We start from the raw sequence: 20613 nt of genomic DNA, 5'->3' as shown, positions 1-20613 counted from the left end.
TATAAATTATTCTTTAATACAGCCACCTTTCCGTAAGTAGGGCTATATGTTAATATAAAAAACTACCTGATTGCTAAGTAGATAGATAATAAGTAGGTAGAGTGTTTATTAAGTGCTTACTATGTGCAAGGCACTGTACTAAGTACATATCCGTCATTTTGCTTGAAAGTGTCAGTATCATTTTATATACCTAGATTTCAGAAATAAATAGGCATGATCTCAGTATGTGGCCTCATCAAGACAAATTAATAATTAAATTAGAACTCGTAAAACTGATGGAGGAGAAAGCAGCTGGTGAAGTGAAGCTTTCTTCATTCATTAGAAGGACAATTTCTTTGGTTATATGAATAACCATCTTAACAGATTAATCATTTAAGTGTTAGGTATAGAGTTGTCTTTATTTCCTGTTCTTACCTCTTTGTTAAACTGTGGTGTTGCCTAGAACCCCCATATTTTTTTCCTTAGGCCCATTGCTCATTATTTTGTTAGGTGACACCATGAAACCAGAGAGTTTTAGGGAATGGGAACAATTATGGAAAGACTTTCCCGAAACAAGGCTACCTGGCATTGAGACCCCCCTAAAGACCTGTTTGAGGTATTTCTGTTTCCTTTGCTTCAGAATCTATTTAATTAGTCTTTTCTTGAACCGAAGAGAAGGCAGAGAAGTCTCTCCTGTTCAAAGGATAACTTAATGTAATTTAATTTATTGTGATTTTTAAAAAGCATTTCCAAAGAACAACAATGTTTTTTGTTTTGTTTTTAAACAAAGGTCAAGGTGTTTGAGAAATTTTTTTTTATGGATTTAATAATATACGTTTAGCTAACACAAATGCAGTTCCATTTCAAAAGATTTCAGAATATATCCGTACTGTACTCAATTTGCCAAGAATAGAAATAACCATTGGGTAGAAATAGCGATTGGGTTCTTTCAGTTGATTTGATTCTTTGGAAACTGATATTTTATCTCTGGTTTACTAATTAGGCTAGATTTCTCACTACCTATATAGTTCTGAATGAAGGAATTAATAGATTAGACTAATAATTGCAAATGAGTAAAAATAATTGGAAAGTTTGAGAGTAATTAAAGAACCCAGTACTGTAAGACTTCATTTTATTTACTAAAACATATACTTGGATGCTGTCAAAAATATACTGCAATTTGTATATCACTTATTTCTTATGTGATCCATTCCATTCCCTACCCCCACTCATAGCTCCCAAATTGAAAATAACCAAAATGTGAGGCTTTATACCTTATTCCAATTTATGTAGTTTTTGTCAAGGTCTTCAAGTTGTTTTCATCCTATGAGAACACAGTGTGGGTTTTCTTCATGTTCTACCATTATGATTCTAAAAAAAGAAAAATTTTGACAAAAATCTGCTATACTCACTTCCAAAGCATTGTTAGTTGACACATTGAAACACTTCATAAATGTAAGGTGTTGTTATTTTTATTCAGACTCAAAAGCTATTCTGTAAATTCCACTGTAATTTACACAAACTTTCTGAATTTTTAATACTCTTTCAGTATGAATTCCATTACAGAAATTTGAAACTCTCCTGGGTTCTAAATACAGAAGGCACAGTTTCTCTTCTTGAAAGCCTCTAATTAGCAAGTATCAGAATAACAAAGGATACAGACAGAACTATGATTTGGGGTCCTAGACCTTTGGGCTTAACCCTACAGCATGAAATTTAGAGGGTACTAAAAGCACTTAGGTGGAAACAGTTGAGTTTATCACCTCCCTAGCAAGAAGAATTAGTTAAAATAAGAAAGGAACCACATGGTACCCTTCTTCCCCTCCCAATGGCTGCCTCTCAGCTAAGCTCCTTCCCTGCTTGCTTCTCATTATCCTACCTCTCTCTGTGGATGGTAGAGGTACCCCACAGTTCCAATCCATGGGGCCCACTGTTAGGGTGTCCTAATTTGTATTCCACTACAGAACTTTATGTCTCAAGGTCTGAGGTCCCTCCTGCCCACTCATTTATTTGAATTTGTCTTAAAAAGTTGATTTGACTTTGCTCCAGGGTCCAGAATTCCTCATAATAGATCCAAATACACAGATTATTAAACTTCAGTCAAATAGTGCCATTTTTTTTTTACCTTTCCCCTCCCTTCTCCCTTCTTTTTTAGAGAGAATTGAATTCTAGAGATGGGGCTTGGGAAAAAATATGTGGAGAAAGAGATCCCTTCATACTGTGTGGCTTGATGTGGTCCTGGGTAGAGCAACTAAAGGAACCTGTTATAACCCAAGAGGATGTCAACCTATTAGTCAACAACTGTGCTGATGCCTCAGAAGCACTTTCCTTACTAGAAAAGGTAATGTGGCCCTTGTATTCATTTCTCTGACTGTTTATCACAGAATCCCAGAGCTAGGAACGGACCTCAGAGGCCCTCAGATAGCACCAGTACCTGAACAAGCATCCCTTGGATAGCGTCTCCCACAAACGGTTTGTTGATGCCAGCCCTTTGGCTGGGCATACTGTTTCCTCAAGTACATTATAATTTCCATGAGAGGCAAGGACGATTTCTTTCCTTCTTGACCCATTTCTCCTGCCTTCTCCTAATTCCTTTCTTTTGTAATCATAGCACCTGATTCATCACACAGGTACTTCAGACATATCTGTTGATTAACCGGTTAATCATGAGGGCTATATCAAGTTTTAGTATGGTCTGCCGTCCCCTAATAATAGCTTAATCGAAACAATTATGCCCAGGAAAAGTAAGAATGAAAAAAAAAAAGAATAGGGAAAAACACTTAAAATTTAATGCAATTCAGTAAACATATTAATGTTTACTATGTGTAAGGCAATATATGCTAGGCACTGAGTATAGAAAGGCAAAAAAGAAAACATCTCCACCCTCAAGGACTGCTTCAGGTATATTCTACTGGATAATTTTTTATCTTCATATTCTTTTGGAATTTTTACATAATATGCAGATTCATTATTGATCAAACTAGTATATACTCTTCAAATTACATTGGAAAAGACTAATATGTATTTAATATAGAGAGTCAGGTGGAAGAACAGATAGAGAACTAGACCTGACGTCAGGAAGACCTTACCTCAAATCTGTCTTCAGACACTTACTATCTATGTGACCTTGAGCAAGTCACTTAACATCTTTCAGCCTCAGTTTCATCATATGTATCATGAGGATAATAACCCATCTACCTCACAGAGTTCTTGTAAAGATAAAAGGTTAATATGTAAAGTACATTGCAAATCTTAAAGACCTATATAATGCTAGCTAGATAGCACTCATGACTTATTTAACTTTTTTGGAAGATAAGATTTGATTTCAGTCTTACTCATATCTCTGCAACTAATGATTTGTTTCCTGTGGAAGGCTTTTAAATGGTTTGTTTCTGTTTTTGCTAAACAGGGACAACACCAAACTATTCTCTGTATCTTACACTGTATAGTGAATTTGCAAACCATTCCAGCTGATGTAGAGGAAGCTTTCCTTGCCCACGCCATTAAATCTTTCACCAAGGTAAATAACACTCCCTTTACTCCCTGCCAAGTAATTCAGTTTGGTTCAACTCATATCACATGGGTAACAAGGTCTTTGAACTGAACTTCAGGAGTTTTTCATTTAGTTGTATTCCCTTTAAAGGAAATGTATTTCAAATTTGTAGTCAAAATTAACATATTTGTGGCCAAAGAATGGGTAACTAACATTAGGAAAACCTTGGGGTATAGAGTTTTTTACAAGAGAACTTTAGAAGAGTTTATTTTTTCATTTAAGGGAGAAGCAATTGGATGTTTAGAGTTTTGAAAATATGTCAACAGTAATGTGCTCAACACAAGTCAGAGAATCTTGTTGAGCCTGTTCTGCCTTGGATTGAAACAAGAGCTGTTTTTTGAGTATTTCATATTTAGCATCGATTTACAGTACTGTGTTTTGGCTTGGAAAATCTTAATAAAAAAATTAAGACTATTTCCTTTTCATACAGATCCTTTTTGTGCTTAAAGGAGAGGCTGCTTCAACTACTCTGAGGGGAAAGTCTCAGAATTAATGGGGAAAAAAACTCAATTAAATTATCTGGTGCCCCCCAGTGGTTGATATTGAAAATAATATTTTAAAGAAAGGAAACCCATGGTGGGTGTTTCTATGGTAGATGGATTCTAAACATAATATATTTAAGGAGATATGTATTAAATTAATACACGCATGAATCTGGAAAAATACAAGGCATTCTTTCAAGAACTATGTATATCTTTATTCTTAAAAGTCACTTGTGTTAAAAATTGAAAATTTTACCAAAAACATCTGTGTCCCTCAGTTCTTATAAGTAACTTCTCCAAGGTCACTACCTAACTGAGTAACTCTGGGAAAATCACTAAACTTTTCTGGATCTGAGCTTCCTTATCTGTAAACTTAGCAAGTTGTATCAGTTTAGCTCATCTCCAAAATTCCTTCCAGCTATAACATTATCTATTTCTGTTCACATTTAAACCTTAGAAGACTTTCAGACTACCTATTATACATGGACAGCTATGTTTTCTATCATAATGGCAAACAGAACCAGATTGAATCAAAACTAAGTGATAATACAAGGGAAAGTAGAGAGGAAGAAGATGGACTTTGCCAACATGAGGAATAGTAGTCAAGAAAGATTAAGTGCTGGCTGTGTCCTAGGCACTGTGCTAAGTTCTGGGTATACAAAGAAATATAAAGACAGTCTGAGAGGCTTCCAATCTAAGAGGGGAGACAACATGCAAGTCATTCTACATGAATAAACTATATACCGAGTGAATTGGAAAGAATCCACAGAGAAAAGGCACTAGAAGTAAGAGGGATTAGAAAGGAGACTTTAGGGAAGCCTGGAGGTGGAGATGAGCTAAGAGGAGGAAGGAGAGGACACAGGCATGGGGGCAGCCAGGAGAGGAGAGGCAGAAACAAGTTCTTATTGTTAAGATCCAACTTTTATTTCATTTGGAGTATCTAAGCTGAAGGAAAAGTACATAATACTTGATTCATAATCTATAAACAATCACCTATACATTCAGTTGTTATTTCTTTCTTTCTTTTCTGTATTGTGCTAAATATATTACATGGAATTTTCAAATTTTCACCTAAATGTTTGCTGTTTCAAGACACCTAGTCTGGTATAGTTCTTGATTAAAAAATGAGTGTGTGAAGATTCCCCTCTAAATTGTCACAGACTAGTTGTGGGACACTGACCAAGTCATTTCACTTCCGGGTGCCTCAAGCCATTCTTGAAGAGGCCTGAGTAACTGTTATGGAGCCTAGGATAACTGATCTGCATTGTTGCAGGGAGTTCCTTCCCCCAAAGCTCCCTCCTCCAATGAAGATCACAGGTACAATAAAAAACAACAACAACAAAAACCTGAATCCATGACATTCTTTCTGTTTATATTTTATGAGAATTGTATATAATTTTGTGTGATATCTAGACATAGGTCACGAAAGCATTTTCTTCATCTCTTCAGATAATTTAAAGGCAAAACATACTTTCCCCCCCTTCGTTGGGCCTTACTAAGAAAACATTTTATAAATGAGCTCTATTAATATGGTTTTTCTTTGTTACCAGATTAATTTTGATTCTGAAAATGGACCAGTGGTTTACCACACCCTGAAAAAAATATTTAAGCACGCAATAGAAGAAAAAAGAAAGATTACAAAAGAAGGATCAGAACACACTTCTTAATGTTTACAGTTCTATGTTGGGGGTCTTCTGTGGATCCCAAGAAGGATCTGTTTAATCCGCTACTTTTTCTTCCTTCGATGTTTATTTTAACCTAACCTGAAGACCCTGATAACATTTATGTTCATATGTGAATATGTTGAAGTTCTTACAAGCTGCTTTTTTTGTGGTTTTATTGTGGCATTTCATTTAAAGTGATATCATTTTATATTGTGTATGATATTATTTTGAGGCTATTTATTGATTCTGAAAAAATACATCCACAAGCTTTATTTTTGTGTTTGAACAATTGACATGAAGTCAGTGCCATTTCCTTTTATTTAGTGAATTGAGCTAATGTTGTTGTATTAACATTTGAAGTACGTGATGTTTACATTAATGTTTTTCTGTTTTACATTGTGGTAGATGACTGACTCTACTTTCCAGAACAATTGTCTGGATGACTGAACCATCTTTGGAGTTTAAAAAATAGATACTTTGATAGTAAACACTATATAGCCATTCCTTCCTGACATATAACTTAAATAAGTCACCAAGTGTCTTGAAATGCTGTTTTATATTTGTGACTACAGATGTTTCTGTTGCAAGACTTTTAAAGGATTTTTTCCATTTGTTTGAATTTCTTTCTTTTGTTTTTCATATGGCAAAATATTTCAAGGTATATTTTTCCAAGATAAGTAATATGATGTTAAAAGATTGAATGTAATCTGGTTTGGTAATTTTGTATTTGGGAAAAGTAGATCTGCTTTATTTGTCAGGGCCATGGGTGAACTTTGCAGCACACCAGCCTTTGCTGTCCCAGGAAGGCAGTATCCATTCTCAGGACCTAAAGCCTTATTTCCTCTGTACTGGGTAACTGCTTAGCCAAATAGCTACAAGCTTATCTTCAAATTATCTTTAATAAGAAAACAGGATGAAGGACTGACTGATTTGAGTAAGAGACAGACTAAGCTTTCATCAAATGTGTGGGCCCATGACCATTGGAATCCTGGAGGAGTCTTTTAGTGCCCCGGTATATTCTGTCCTGTGGAATAGAGGCATGGTCAGAAGACGTTAAAGACTTTTTTGTTCTAGGAGTTGGTAACAAGTATGGTTACTCAGCCTCATCTAGAGCTCCATCTACAAACCCCTGGTGCCACTATGGAAACTTCCATATCTTCCGACAGGAGGTTGACAGGCTGAGATGATGATGGGACTGAGAACATTAGGCACAGTGGAAAAAATATTCAAGGGGATTTAGCAGCAAAGCTCTCTTGTCTTATCTTATCTGTCTTCTATCCCATTTCTAGTTCTGGGGCTCTGTGGACCCTGTCTCATCAGGACCATTTAGTTCCAGAGGTTTGCCCTATAAGATAAGATTCTGTCTTCTCGGGATTACAATAGATTAAATTTGGTCCAAAGAGACTATGTTTTTCAGTTACCAGCAAAGAGATGTTATGTAGGATAAGTTGACTTCTTGCCCTAGTTCCTAGCAAAGCAAACTGTCAGAGTTATAGAAATGGCATTTTTAATAGTAGTCATAGTAATGAAGACAAGAGTTGAAGTTGCATCCAGGAGAAACTAGCTTTACCCCTTATTTTGTTGATATTTACTGAAACAACTCCAAGGAAAGGTGGAGGGAGGTACCACCTATCTTAAAATAAAGACAATTTCAGAGAAAGCTTGATTGAATTACAGTAGTTAAAATGCCTCCCAACTTTTATGTTGCAAATTAAGCAACCTGTTTATCAGAAATAATGATCATTTTCCACATTACTAACTCAGTTGTTGGATGGTCAATAAATTTCTTGAGGGGACATTCCATTAATTTGTAATAAACTGGATTCCCTACCATTCCAATTGACCAAGTCATTCCTGAAATTCCTCATTTTCAAGTGCCTGAGTTGGGGGTGGGGTGGGGAAAACAACCAAAAATAACCTCTGTTTTAGTCAAAAGTAATAACAAAATTATAGAAAAATAAAATTTTTAACCAAAATATTGTAAGCTCTGTACTCTCTATATATGGGCAAATGACAACCATGATTCATTTGACAAATTGATAATTTACAAACACAATATTAATTTCAATTTGAAGAGCAAATATGGTATATTCCTGATGCTATTATAGTATTCTATAGTTAAAAAGTAGATGTAAGCCAGTCATGAAAATTAGTATATGCCAAGGACCTGAAAGAAATGACTAGCTAAAAGAAATCAGCTGTAGTTGAGTATTGTATTAATTTTAATAAAAATGGAAAATAGAACCCCAAATAGTAGCAGTGTACTTTTTTAGTCTACTGTTTCCTATCACAATGAGCACCATGATGACACTGGTAAGCCCAGGGTAAGGGATGAGGAAGTTGATGGTAAAATGTTCTTGAAGGGAACAAATAATGATTTGGGGTTAAAGAAAATTAGCCAAGATGATGTAAACATCCACGGTCTTAACTGTACCTTGTTAAAGACTGATTATCTTAATTATCAACATAGAGACAATGTTGTTTACCCACCATCTAAATAAGCTTTCTTCTTGGATCCAAGACTAGGACTGAACTCTCCTCTCAGCCCTTGCACCAGCTTGCTGTGTTGTGTATCTTTGCCAAAAGTCACTTTCCCTCATGGGCCTCAATGTCCTCATCTGTAAAGTGGGAGTGAGGGATGGGAAGGAGGGGTAGTAACTACAATGTTCTAGGAGTCATCAGACCCTACGGTTTCCAGCTGGAAAGGATGTTAAGGATTATCTAGTACAAACATCTTACTTCACAAATGAGGAAACTGAGGCCAGATAGGTTAAGTGATTTGCTCAGGGTCATATTGGTAAGAAGCAGCAAAGAGATTGTAGAACCAGGGTTCTTTCCTCATGTTGAATCACCCCACTATATTACACTGCATCTGGAAATGTCCTGTTTTCTGACCAGAGGGGGAAACTTTGCTTGTATTTTGTTTGCAAAGTCCTTCAGCATATCACTTTTGCTGTAACTGATAGAACTTTCTGCCCCTCCCTTTGCTGTGCTGATTATTGAGCTGTAGTTCCAGAATTTGCTGTTGCCCTCTGTGACAAACCACCAGTATTTTAAACATGGCAATCAAGAATCCATTCAGTGACTGCTTATCTCTGCCTGTTAATTTAGCTGGAAAGCACGAACAGCTCTGCTGATATTTTTAGTTCTATCTTAAGCCCATTTACTAGATTGGCCTTGAAAAATAGTCTGTATGTTTTGGATTAGATTCACTATAAAGCATGAACCACCATTTGCTCTTTTAGACAAATACCACAAGCCAATTTAGCCACAATTTCTCCATTTTCTTTTAAGTGGAGAATGCTTGGAGATAAGCTGTAGTCTTATTCTATTTCAAACTAGTCCTAGGTTGTTTTAAGATATTTTTCTCTTGAGTTGCACACTGCCGTCTTCTTTTAAACTCACTGAGCTTTGTGAATACATTTTCAAACAGCCTGCCCTCTGTACCTTCAGCTCCCTCACAATCTCTCTGTGTGCCATCATACCTAAACAGCTCTAAGCAAAAAGGGTAGGTAAGGAGTTCATTCAAAATGAGAGTGTACACCCAGGACTTTTTTTGTGTCTGTTCCAAATTAGCTAGCAATAATAACTTTTGAATGCAGATAAGCTCAAGAATGTAGTTTAAATGTCCTTAATGCATTATCGGGAAATTGGCAGATTAGCTCTGTAGTAGAAGGAAGTTAAGTAGCCACTCACAGTGCTAAATGGCTGACCATTATTTACTGATAAAAATGGCAGGAGAAGAATTCAGCCAATCATAAGCTTTCTTATTCACAGTGCTGCATTATATTTTAATTGTGCTTTTGTGGATGAGCTGATCTCTGATTAGCTGAAATACACACAATAAGACCGATTTATAAGCAATCACAATGGAGCGATTATTCATAATGGTCCTGTGGTCAACCTTCTTTCTACTATGCTAACATCCATTAAAACAACATGATTGAATCTGTTTCAGCCATTTTAGAGGTAGAAAAAGAGTCCCAAGAGAATAGTGTCATATGATACCTTTCATTGAAAATGAAAGTTTCATATGTCCTTTGGAATTTACATAGCAATAGAAAACCATTATCTTGCACTCCATTCTACTGGCATTCTCTCTTAATTAAATGCTTTCTTTTAGGAAAGATGATTTACTCAGGGAATCCAAGGAGGGAAGAATTATTTTATACAAACTCCACAACAATTTCTTTACAAAGAACATGCCAGCACAAGGTATTGTAACTGATAGTTCTTATTGGGGGGGTCACAGAATCATAGCATTTCAGAGTTGAAAGAATTCTTAAGTGGTCATTTAGTCCAAACCTGAAAGAGAATCCTTTCTCTACAAGATACCCGACAATTGATCATCCAAGCTTTTGCCAGAAATTCTCCAGTGAGAGGAAACCCACTCCCCACTAAGGTGGTTCAGTCTATTTTTGGATAGCCCTAATTACAGAATCACTGAGTCTGAAAGTTGGAAGAGGTCTCAGCAGCCATCTAGGCTAAACACTACCCAGAGCTCCCACTTTAACACACCCCACAAGTGGCTATCCAAGGATCTGCAATAACTAGTAACTCACAATTGGTAGGAAGTTTTTCCTTATTTCTAGCCTAAATTTTCCTTTTTGCTACTTCTACCCTGTTGCTCCCTGTTCTCTGGAGCTAAACAGAAAATAATTCCCCTTTAATGAGACACTTCTTCAGGTACTTAAACATAGCTATCTAGTCCTCCTCTGTCTTTTAGGCTAAATAGCTCTAGTTAATTTAACCCAAATTCCTATGACTTGGACCCAGGGCCCTTCACAATCCTGCTTGCTCTCTTCTAGACTCTCTCAAGTTGATCCTTGTCTTCTTAAACTTTGGCACCTAGAACTGAAAACAGGATTCCACATGTGGTCTGACTATGACAGAATGCACTGGAGCACCTTCTTCCTTGGGTATAGGCCTCTCAGTGTAGCCCAAGATTGCATTTTCTTTTTTGGCAGCAGCTTCACACCATTGAGCTTCCAGTTCACTAAAGCCCCTAGATGCTCTTCAGATGAACTGCTACTTCAACACACTTCCCTCATTTTTTATTTGTAAAGTCGAGTTTTTGAACCTAAATATAAAACTCAGCCCTCTTAAATTTTATCGAACTAGATTCAGCCCAGCGTTCTGGCCTTTCAAGATCTCTTTGGAACTTAACTCCGTCATACAGAGTATCAGCTATCATTCCTAGTTTTGTGTCATTTGCACGTTTGATAAACATACCAAATATACATTTATCCATGACATTGATTTTTTAAAAATTTAAATGGCACAGGGCCAAGCACAGGTAATTGTGGCACTCCACTAGTCTTCCTTCCAATTTGACATGAAAATGTTAGTGGACTACTCTGAGTGTACTCATTCAACCAGGACTGAATCCACATAATTGTATTATTATCCAGTCCATGTCTAGCTTTTCCACAAGACTAGTATGAAGCATTCTGTCAAATGCTTTGCCAATTTGGCATTCCTCCAGTCTGCCAGTCTAGCTACCCTGTGCTTCTTTAAAAAGGTGCAGAAAATCATGCAACTGTTCTGAGAAGATCCACTACAAATTTGTGTTATACAATGTCAACTGGGCCTTCACTGCTGTTGGGCAATCCTACTATACCTCCCTTATCAACTCACTATTCCCTTCTCCATACCACTTCTTTCAAACCTTTTCATTTCTTCTCAAGCCTCCCATGACTCCCCTACCCTCACTTTCCCCGAGACCTTGACTCATATTTTACAGAAAAAAATTGAGGCCACTCATTGAGAGTTCCCCCTTCTCCCCTCTTCCTTTGTTTGACCAAACTATCCCATTCCTTACTGTCTCCTCCAACAGACTGCCCCCTCAGTCATCCCCACTCTTTCACTTATTTTGTTTTTTGTTTTTTTGTTTTTGTTTTTGCTAGGCAATGGGGTTAAGTGACTTGCCCAGGTCACACAGCTAGTAAGTGTTATGTGTCTGCGGCCAGATTTGAACTCAGGTCCTTCTGAATCCAGGGCCAGTGCTCTATCCACTGTGTCACCTAGCTGCTCCTCTTTCACTTATTTTCAATCTCCCTCTCTGCAGTCTCATTTCCTACTGCCTACAAACATGTCCAGGATGGGCTCCTCCATCCTAAAAAAACCCTCATTTGGTCCTTCCATCCCCATTAACTATCCTCCTATATCTCTTTTGCCCTTTGTAGCCAAACTCCCCAAAAAGGCTATTTACAACAGGTAACCTCAACTTCTCTCTTAACCCATTACAATCCAGCTTCCAACCTTATCATTCCACCAAAACCATTCTTTCCAAAGTTACCTAATGATCTCTTAGTTGCCAAATCCAATGACTCTTTCTCAATTCTCATTCTGCAACTTTTGACACTATTGATCACTCTCTCTTTCTTGATACTTTCTTCTCTCTAGATTTTCAAAACACCACTCTCCTACCTAGCTGACTGCTCCTAATTCACCTTTGCTGGATCCTTTTCTAGATCACTTGTGTCCCTCAAGATTCTGTCCTGGGCCTGCTTCTCTGCTGTCTTCTATGCTACTCTACTTGGTGATCTCATCAGTTCCCATGGATAGAATTACCATCTTTATGCTGATGACTCTTAAATTTACCTATCCTGCCCCAAACTCTGCTGACCTCCAGTCCTGCATCTCCAACTGTCTTTCAGACATCTCAAACTAGATATCCAGTAGGCATCTTAAATTCAATATGTCCAAAGTGGAACTCATTTTATTTCTCCCTAAACATTTCCCCCCACCTACCTTCTTTGTTACTATAGAGGACAACATCATCCTCAGGTTTACAACCTAACATTCATCCTGGATTCTTCACTATCTTCTCATACCCTGCCCCCCCCCACATCCAAGCTGTTGCCAGGGTCTCTCAATATTACCTTTGTAACATCTCTCAAATACGCCCCCTTCTCTCCTCTGATACTGCCACCATCCTGGTACAGGCCTATAATTGTCTCATACCTGGAGGACTGAATAGCCTACTGGTGGGTCTCTCTAACTCGTACAGAGTATCAGCTATCATTCCTACTTTTGTGTCATTTGCACATTTGATAAGCATACCAAGTGTACATTTATCCATGACATTGATTTTTTAAACACTTAAATGGCACAAGGCCAAGCCAATTTGACATGAAAATGTTAGTGGACTACTCTGAGTTTACTCAGACAACCAGGACTGAATCCACATAATTATATGATTATCCAATCCATATCTATCTTTTCCACAAGACTTATATGAGACTAATAATAACTCTCTAACTCTCCCACTCCAATCCAGCCTCTATTCAGCCACTAAAGTGAGTTTCCTAAAGCACAGGTACAACCATGTCATTCCCCTTCTCAATAAACTCCAGTGGCTTCTTGTCACTTCCAGGATCAAATGCAAAATGCTCTGTTTGACATTCACAGCTCTTCATAAGCTAGCCCCCCTCCTACCTTTCCAGTCTTACACTGTATTCTCTGACACAAACTCTTCCATCCAGTGACACTGGCCTCCTGGCTGTTTCCTGAAGAAGACACTCCGTTTCTCCACTCTAGGCATTTTCTCTGGCTTTTGTCCATGCCTAGAATGTTCTCCCTCCTCCTCTGGCTTCCTGTAAACCAACTAAAATCCTTCCTCTTACAAGAACCCTTTTCCAACTCCTCTTAAAGCCAGCGCCTTGCTTCTATTAATTCCTATGTATCCTGTATATAGTTTGCTTTGAATATATTTATTTGTATATATTTGACTCCCCCATTGGATTGTAAGCACCTTTAGGATAAGGGTGGTCATTTGCCTCTTTTTGTATCCCCAGTGCTTAACACAGTGATTAATGCATAATAGGCACTTAATAGATGTATATTGATTGATTGATATAGTCCAGCATGACCAGTTCTTGATGAAGCTTTGCTGACTGTGACTGCTGCTCTCTTGAAAGTATATATAATTGTGGGTTCTGCTCTGGTTTATTTATTTTTGATATGGCTTGGGTAGCATAGGTTAGTGTTTTTCCATTGAGGGCTTAAATTGGGTTGAATGTTAATTGTACTGCTTTGTCATTCTCTTTTAAAAAAAATGCAGCAAAACCGCAGTGGGTAAGCCAATCATTTGGCATTTCATTTTGCTAATAGAAATCAATAAGTATTTTTGTTAGGGCTAGGTATATTCAAAAAGCATTTATTGAATACATACTATATGTATTCACATAATAAAAGGATGTAAAACAAATCTTGATAAGGTCTGTACTCTTGAGAAAGAGTAACCCATAGGGGCAGCTAGGTGGAGCACTGGATAGAGCACTAGCCCTGAAGTCAGGAGGATCTGAGTTCAAATCTGGCCTCAGACCAAACACTTAACACTTACTAGCTGTGTGACCCTGGGCAAGTCACTTAACCCCAATTGCCTAAAAAAAAAAAGAGTAACCCAGTAATTCATTTGATACCTACTTTGTGCAATACACTGTGATAGATACAAAGATAAGGATGAAGTTGTTCCTGCCCTCAGGGAGCTTATAATCTAATAAGTGAGATAAGAACAAAGGAAGATGAAAAGAAAGCAAATTAGAAAACTATAAGTACAGAAAAGAAGCATTTGAAAATTGCAAAGCAGTATATGAACAAATGTGTAAGCTCCATACCCAAGTGTTGAGGACACAAGGCATAAATCATCTCTGTAGGGTGGGGATAAGGAAGGCTTTGGAAGAAGTGAGTGTGGTACTAGGTCCAGGAAAAAGTGCTGGATTAATATAATTGATGGCGGGGGAGAGGTTCATGAACACAGGTGTGGAAGTGAAAATGTCATTTGGAGGATAGTAAAGACATTAGTTTAGCAGAGGTACAGGTGCCTTTTCAAAATGATAAAGATAAAGAAGTTGAAGTGGTAAAAGTTGGGTTAGATCAAAGGGGAACTGGAGGTCTTTGAATACTAACCTAAGAAGTTCAGATTTCATATGATAGGAAGTAGTTAATCTCGATAGGAAACATACTCCTGTATCAATTTAAATTTCTAAGTCTTATAGTCTTTTTCTTGTAGTCTTGAGGTTATACTAAACATTTGAGGGTAGTTTCTTGGTTATATGGCACATGAAATTCTTCTTTGTGAAAATGTTATCAGTGATCTAGATGAAGGTACAAAGGGCCCGATCATCAGGTTCTTAAATGACAAAGCTGGGAAGCAGGAGAGCTAACGGTTTGGAAGGTAGTCCAGATCCCACAAAATCTCAGCAAACTAGGACAATGTGTCAGGACAAATAAGATGGCATTTGATAAGAATAAGTCCTACGGTGGAATTTTTTAAAAACAAATTGTCTGTATTAGTATAGAATAGGGAGGGTATTGGCTAATTTGAAACAACAGTGTGATGTGGCAGCCAAAAAACGTAATGCTATCAGGTTCAGATTCATAGAGGAATGATCGTTGACACCAGAGAAGTGATAATGCACCACATTCTACCCTTTTGGGTCAGTTTATTAATTTGTTAGACTTCTGATAACAAAAGTAATGAGCAGACTAGCTGTGAAAAATTAGTAAACTAGCCTAAAAATTCCTAAAGTATCTAGTAGGGAAAATAATTTTTAAAAAATACTCTCAGGGCAGCTAAGTGACCCAGTGGATAGAGCTCTGGTCTTGAAGTCAGGAGGACCTGAGTTCAAATCTGGCCTCAGACACTTGACACTTACTAGCTGTGTGACCCTGGGTAAGTCACTTAACCCCAACTGCCTCACTAAAAAGCCAAAAAAAAAAACCCTCTCATACTAAGTTGAAAAGTTCCTATGATATTGAAAAGGCACCACTTATTTGGCATTGTAAGGTGGGTACTGTTGTTTCCAAGCCAGTAAACTCTCAGGTAGTCCTTTTTTGTGCCTTTATGTTGGTCTCCAGACCAGGGTGCCTGGATCTGGAGATGGAGTCAGTTTCAGAGTGGTCAGATTTAAAGCTGCAAAGCACAGCTCAGGGACCTGTACTGGAGTGGCTTCACCAGGACATAGTGCTATCTTCCTGGTGACCATTGAAAAGACCAATCGACCCTTTCGCATATTGTGTTTTACCTAGTCCATGCCATGTTTGTGGAAGATTATGACTAGTTGGCTTAGTGAATTCCCAATGCTAGGTAGGCCCTGGCCAAGCAGGAGAGAAATTTCTGGGTAGAATTTCATATTTGACCAAATTGACTCTTTAAACATTAGAAGGACAGCAGTGGGAGAATGTATGTGATAATCAGTTTATTTTCCAGTACACTGGAGTAGTCAATTAATTTTGCATTTGACAAGTTGCAGTGTTTTCAGAGGAGGAGAGGAGGAGAGGACTGGACCCTAGGCCATATGAAGATTGGACAAATCAAGTTAAACCTGGGACCCATGAACTTTCAAAAAAAAATCCTGGTAATTTTATTTCCCAATAATTGATTTCCTTTGTGATGCTATGTATTTTATTTCATGCATTTAAACCATCATTCTGAGAAGGGGTCCATAGGTTTCAGTAACTGTCAAAGGGGTCCATGAGGTTAAATGACCCAGGGATATTTATCTGGGGTGGGGTGAGACTCAGACCATACATAAAGACTGTTTTCAAGTGTTTAAGAGGTTGGCATATAGAGTAGGGATTAAACTTGTTCTGCTTACTCCAGAGGTCAGAAAGGAATAATGAGTAGAAGTTGCAGAGGGGGAGATTTCATTCTTAACAAAAGTAGACCAGGCTGCCTCATGAGGTCATACCTTCCCCCTCACCAAGGGACTTTAAGCAGGGTCTGGATGACCACTTATTGGTGAACAAATTCAATTCAACATTTATTGAGCACACACTCTATGTAAGACATTGTGCTAGGTCCTAGAGATGACAAAAATGAAGCAGTCTTTACCTGCAAAGAGTTTATATTCTACTTGGCGGGGCATGTACACAAATAAGCATATACCAAATATTTATTGGGGGGAGGGCAGGAATCAGGGAGAACCTCATATCCAGGGTAAGGTAAGGTTTGGACTAAATGGCTTCTTAGGATCTATAATTCTATGAATTAAAGCAAGATACCAAGGAAAAACTAAACAGGCAAGCCCTCACCTAATCACTGATATACTGTTGGTCGAGTTGATTTTGTACTAGCATTTCATGTACCAGCACTGTCAGGATCCTGCCAGATACTCTCCCCCTTAGCTTCTGTGGCACACTGTACTTTCTCTTGGTTGTCTTGCAGTAGAAAGACCACGGGTTTGGAGTCAGAGGACCTAGTTTTGAGCTGCTGCTTACTACCCGTGTGACCGTGAGTCAGTCACATCTCTCTGGACTTCAGTTTCCTCATCTGTAAAATAAGGGGGTTGAAGTAGGTCCTTCTAGCTCTAAATTTAGGAGACTATGATCTTCCTACCTGACTGCCCTCTTGTCTCTTTTGCTGGATCATCATCCCATCTCCTATTCATCAAGAATGGATGTTACTTAGGGCTCTCTCTTAGAAGGATCCTTCTCTCTTCACAATCTCTTAGTGGTCTCATTACGTTCATGGATTCAATTATCACTGCTACCTCACTGACTCCCAAATCAACATATTCAGCCCTAATCTCTTTCTTGAACTCTAGTCCCCATTTGCCAGCTGCCTGAAGGACATCACTATCTGGATGTCCCACCAGCCGTTTCAAACTCAACATGTATATACTGGAACTTAACTGTTTTCCCTCAAAACCCAACCTCTTTCAAATTTCCCTAATCATGTCCATCATTCTATTCATCCTGGATTTTAACTTCTCCATCAGCCCCTCCCTCAATCTAGTCAGTTGCTAAATTTTGTAAATTCTCTTCTACAACTACTACCCTCATTCATCACTCCTTGCCTGGAATAAGGCAATAGCCACCTAATTAGGCTCCCTAACTTCCTCTTCTTTCTCCATCCAAATCATCCTCCACAAAAGCTGCCAAATTAATATTTTTAAGACACAGACCGGAACATATGTCTCCTGTGCGTCTTTGTATTGGGTAAATAAACTGGTTTTCTGTCACACAATTCATTATCACAGATATTCTCCCACTGCTGTGCTTGTAATGTTTTTTTTAAAAAAAGTTTTTAGTGGCTCCTTATTACCTCTAAGGTTAAAAAAAAGTGCACAAATTGTCATTAAAACTCTGCATCTTTGAAGACTTATTTCATATGATTTCCTTGATCACATTCTAAGTTCCAGCCATCCTGGCCCGTTAGCTGTTTCTTGAGTTCAACAACATACTGTCTCCCATTTCTATACCTCAAATGTACTCCCTTCCTCCTCACCTCTTAAAATCCCATTTCCTTCAATGCTCAGTTCAAGTCTTAAAACAAAAAGGTCCTGAACAGCCACTTTACACAAAGCCTTTACTTATCCCTCTAATTGTTAATGGCACAACCTTCTAAATTACTTTGTATTTATTTACCTGTGTACTTGTTGAATTTCTTCCCCTCTTCCTACTCCCCACCCAGTAAAATGTAAGATCCTTGAGGGTAGGCTGGACTATTTTGGTTTCATTTATCTCTACCACCTATATAGTAGGTGCTTAATAAATGCTGGTTGATTGAAATGAAGAGTTCTGCATAAAGAGATTTTTACAGATAACTGGAGCATATTTCTTCAAGTGATAATATTTTAACCATTAGAAATCTTTCTAAAATCTATCACATTCTTTATAAAAAATCTGTCACATTCTTTCTAAAACCTATTACAAAATCTATCATATTAGGCCCACATCAGAACCCATTAGCTTCCCTAGGCCTCCAGGTATCACTTAGTCCCTGAAAACACTACCTGGATCCTCTTTGCCTCTGACTCTAAGTCTCAAGTGCTTCCCCTACCCATCCCAACCCCCCATTCCCCCAGACTGGGGCCCTAGGCTCAAACACAAGTCTCAATCTGTACAGAACAGACTTCCAACAATGACCATTGCATCCACAGGATCTGGGAGTGGCCACAAAGGGGAGATAATGCCAAGAAGCTGTGACTACTTAGAGCTACCTACAAACTGTTAACTTCTCTATCTTTATGTGCGCTTCAAGAAAACATATACCAGCAAAACAACAGTGAGTATATTCAGATGATGGGAATATTCTGGGCCCGTTATCAAGACAACATACTTACTTTTCTTCCTTTCCTAACATGAGAATAAATCTATTTTTGACCTTGTCTTGGTGACCTCGGGATCACCATTATGGACATTAGTTTTTAATTGTAATTGTGGGGCTGTTTTCCCCCCATACTAAATAGCCCCAGGCTGCTACATATATATATGTACATATATATATATGTATATATATATATGTATATATATGTATATATATATGTATATATATATATATATATGTATATATTTTTTTTAAGTTGTCTGCTTTTTGTTGGGTCTTCTATTTTTTTTTTTCATGACCAGTATCATTTCTTGTTTCTAACAGTTTAGATGTCTCAAGATTTTCCCTTTCCTCCTTTCTTGCTCCTAGCCCAATTCTAATTCAATACTTCTAATCTCCAAATTTAGCAACCAGATTACCAAACTGATTGGGATTTTGTCCAAAACAGAGTCAGTAGACTCTTAGTGAGAACCAGAGGGTCTTGGCCTTGAAAAAATAAATCAAATGGCTGATCAGGACCTTTTTGCTTCAACAATTCAGCAAACATTGAAGTGCCTACTAGGCATAAAGCACTGTACTAGACAAAAGCGGACTCACCAAAGTGTAGGTAATACATGGATCTCCATGCCCCAGTAGAGCCTCTGTACGAGCCATGTGGTTATTTACAATGTTTCATATAAGTGAAGCTCTTCAGTAAACAGTCTCCAGATGACTGAGGCATACTGTACTTTCTCTGATTTTTTGCAGTGCAAAAATAGTCCAAATGCTGAAATTAGTAGTGTTAGATTGACCTAGGCTAGACAGTCCAAACTCTTCTCAACTCTGAATCCCAGTTACAGTTATGGTGAAAGTGTTGTCAATGGAAGAAAGGCAGATTGTTTCAAAGATTTGTTCACTGGTACATTAACATGAATTGTTGTGATTAACCATGAACTGGTACAAATAACATGAAAAGAATGTAAACACCATGAAAGGGTACCCTGAGAAATCTCACTAATGTTCTCAATGCATTTCTCACATGTTGCTTTCAGTGGAGAAATGAGTTGGGATATCTGTTGAGGGTTTTACGATCTTTCCTCATTGGGTAATTTAGATTTAGTCTAAGGAATTCTAGATACAAAAATTTTCACAACAGTTTTTCTTTTCTAAACACTAATTAACTATGCATGTTACATTATGAACCAAAGTGTCTTTAAGTAGTCTTGGACTAGGTATTAAATATCAAGATTTTCTTATTTGCTGCTGAGAATTTAAGATGCTGTGTACAGGAGAAAAAAAAATCTGTTCTTTTGTAGATGCCACCAAATATCCTCCTCAATTCTGTCTCTAAATATTATTTGTTAGAAGTAAAACATTTTCCCCTAGTTTCTGACTAATGCTTGTATTTTTTTTTTGGCCTCCACCCATTCAAAATACAAAATAATTCACCAGATGTTTGTTTGCTATATTTAAAGGTTAAAAAGAAATTTGTTGATCACAGCCACATAATAAGCCACATGCTTATTTTTATTCAGGGATTTCTTTATTTGGCAAGTGGCTTTTAGTAACCACTAATTATAAGGCACAAAAATTTAGATTTTAGTCTATAACTTTATTAAAAGGCTTTCAGCTCCTTTGACTTACATTTTTAAAAAGATTTACTCTTATTGGAGGTCCCACAAATTCTTAGACATAAAAAAGGTAAGGTATGATACAATACCTAACAGTGTGGTATAATCCTTGGATCTAGAACACATGAGTTCGGTCCTGCCTCTGAGATATATTGGTGTGTAATTGTGAACAAGTCACTTAATGTCTTGGTGTTCCAAGCAGCTCTCTAAGACTATAAATTATGGGGAAGCTGCCTATCTGAATCAATGTCCACAAAGAGTTCCCCCA

At 37.6% G+C, this 20613-nt stretch overlaps 1 protein-coding gene and 1 long non-coding RNA gene across 5 annotated transcripts in view; one reads left to right on the top strand and one right to left on the bottom strand.

Moving 5' to 3' along the window:
* PTPDC1 (protein tyrosine phosphatase domain containing 1) overlaps window positions 1-7929 on the top strand; it is a 73246-nt gene extending 65317 nt beyond the window's left edge. The window contains 3 exon segments of the mRNA XM_078152249.1: window positions 2135-2320; window positions 3389-3499; window positions 5565-7929. Coding sequence (XP_078008375.1) covers window positions 2135-2320; window positions 3389-3499; window positions 5565-5681 — 414 coding nt within the window. The 3' untranslated portion in view covers window positions 5682-7929.
* The window catches only part of LOC110204978 (uncharacterized), a 42094-nt gene that overhangs the window by 11596 nt on the left and 9885 nt on the right, over window positions 1-20613 (bottom strand). For all 4 annotated transcript variants that reach the window (XR_013485839.1, XR_002323479.2, XR_013485838.1 and 1 more), the window contains exon 3: window positions 1254-1350. This is a non-coding gene — a long non-coding RNA (uncharacterized LOC110204978). The remainder of the gene's footprint in view (window positions 1-1253; window positions 1351-20613) is intronic.

The sequence above is a fragment of the Phascolarctos cinereus genome, unplaced genomic scaffold (genome assembly GCF_003287225.1).
Source record: "Phascolarctos cinereus isolate Bilbo 61053 unplaced genomic scaffold, phaCin_HiC Scaffold_4;HRSCAF=312, whole genome shotgun sequence".
NCBI classification, from domain to species: Eukaryota; Metazoa; Chordata; class Mammalia; order Diprotodontia; family Phascolarctidae; genus Phascolarctos; species Phascolarctos cinereus.
Note: the sequence above shows the minus strand (reverse complement) of the source record. Positions and strands in the feature narration are given on the sequence as shown.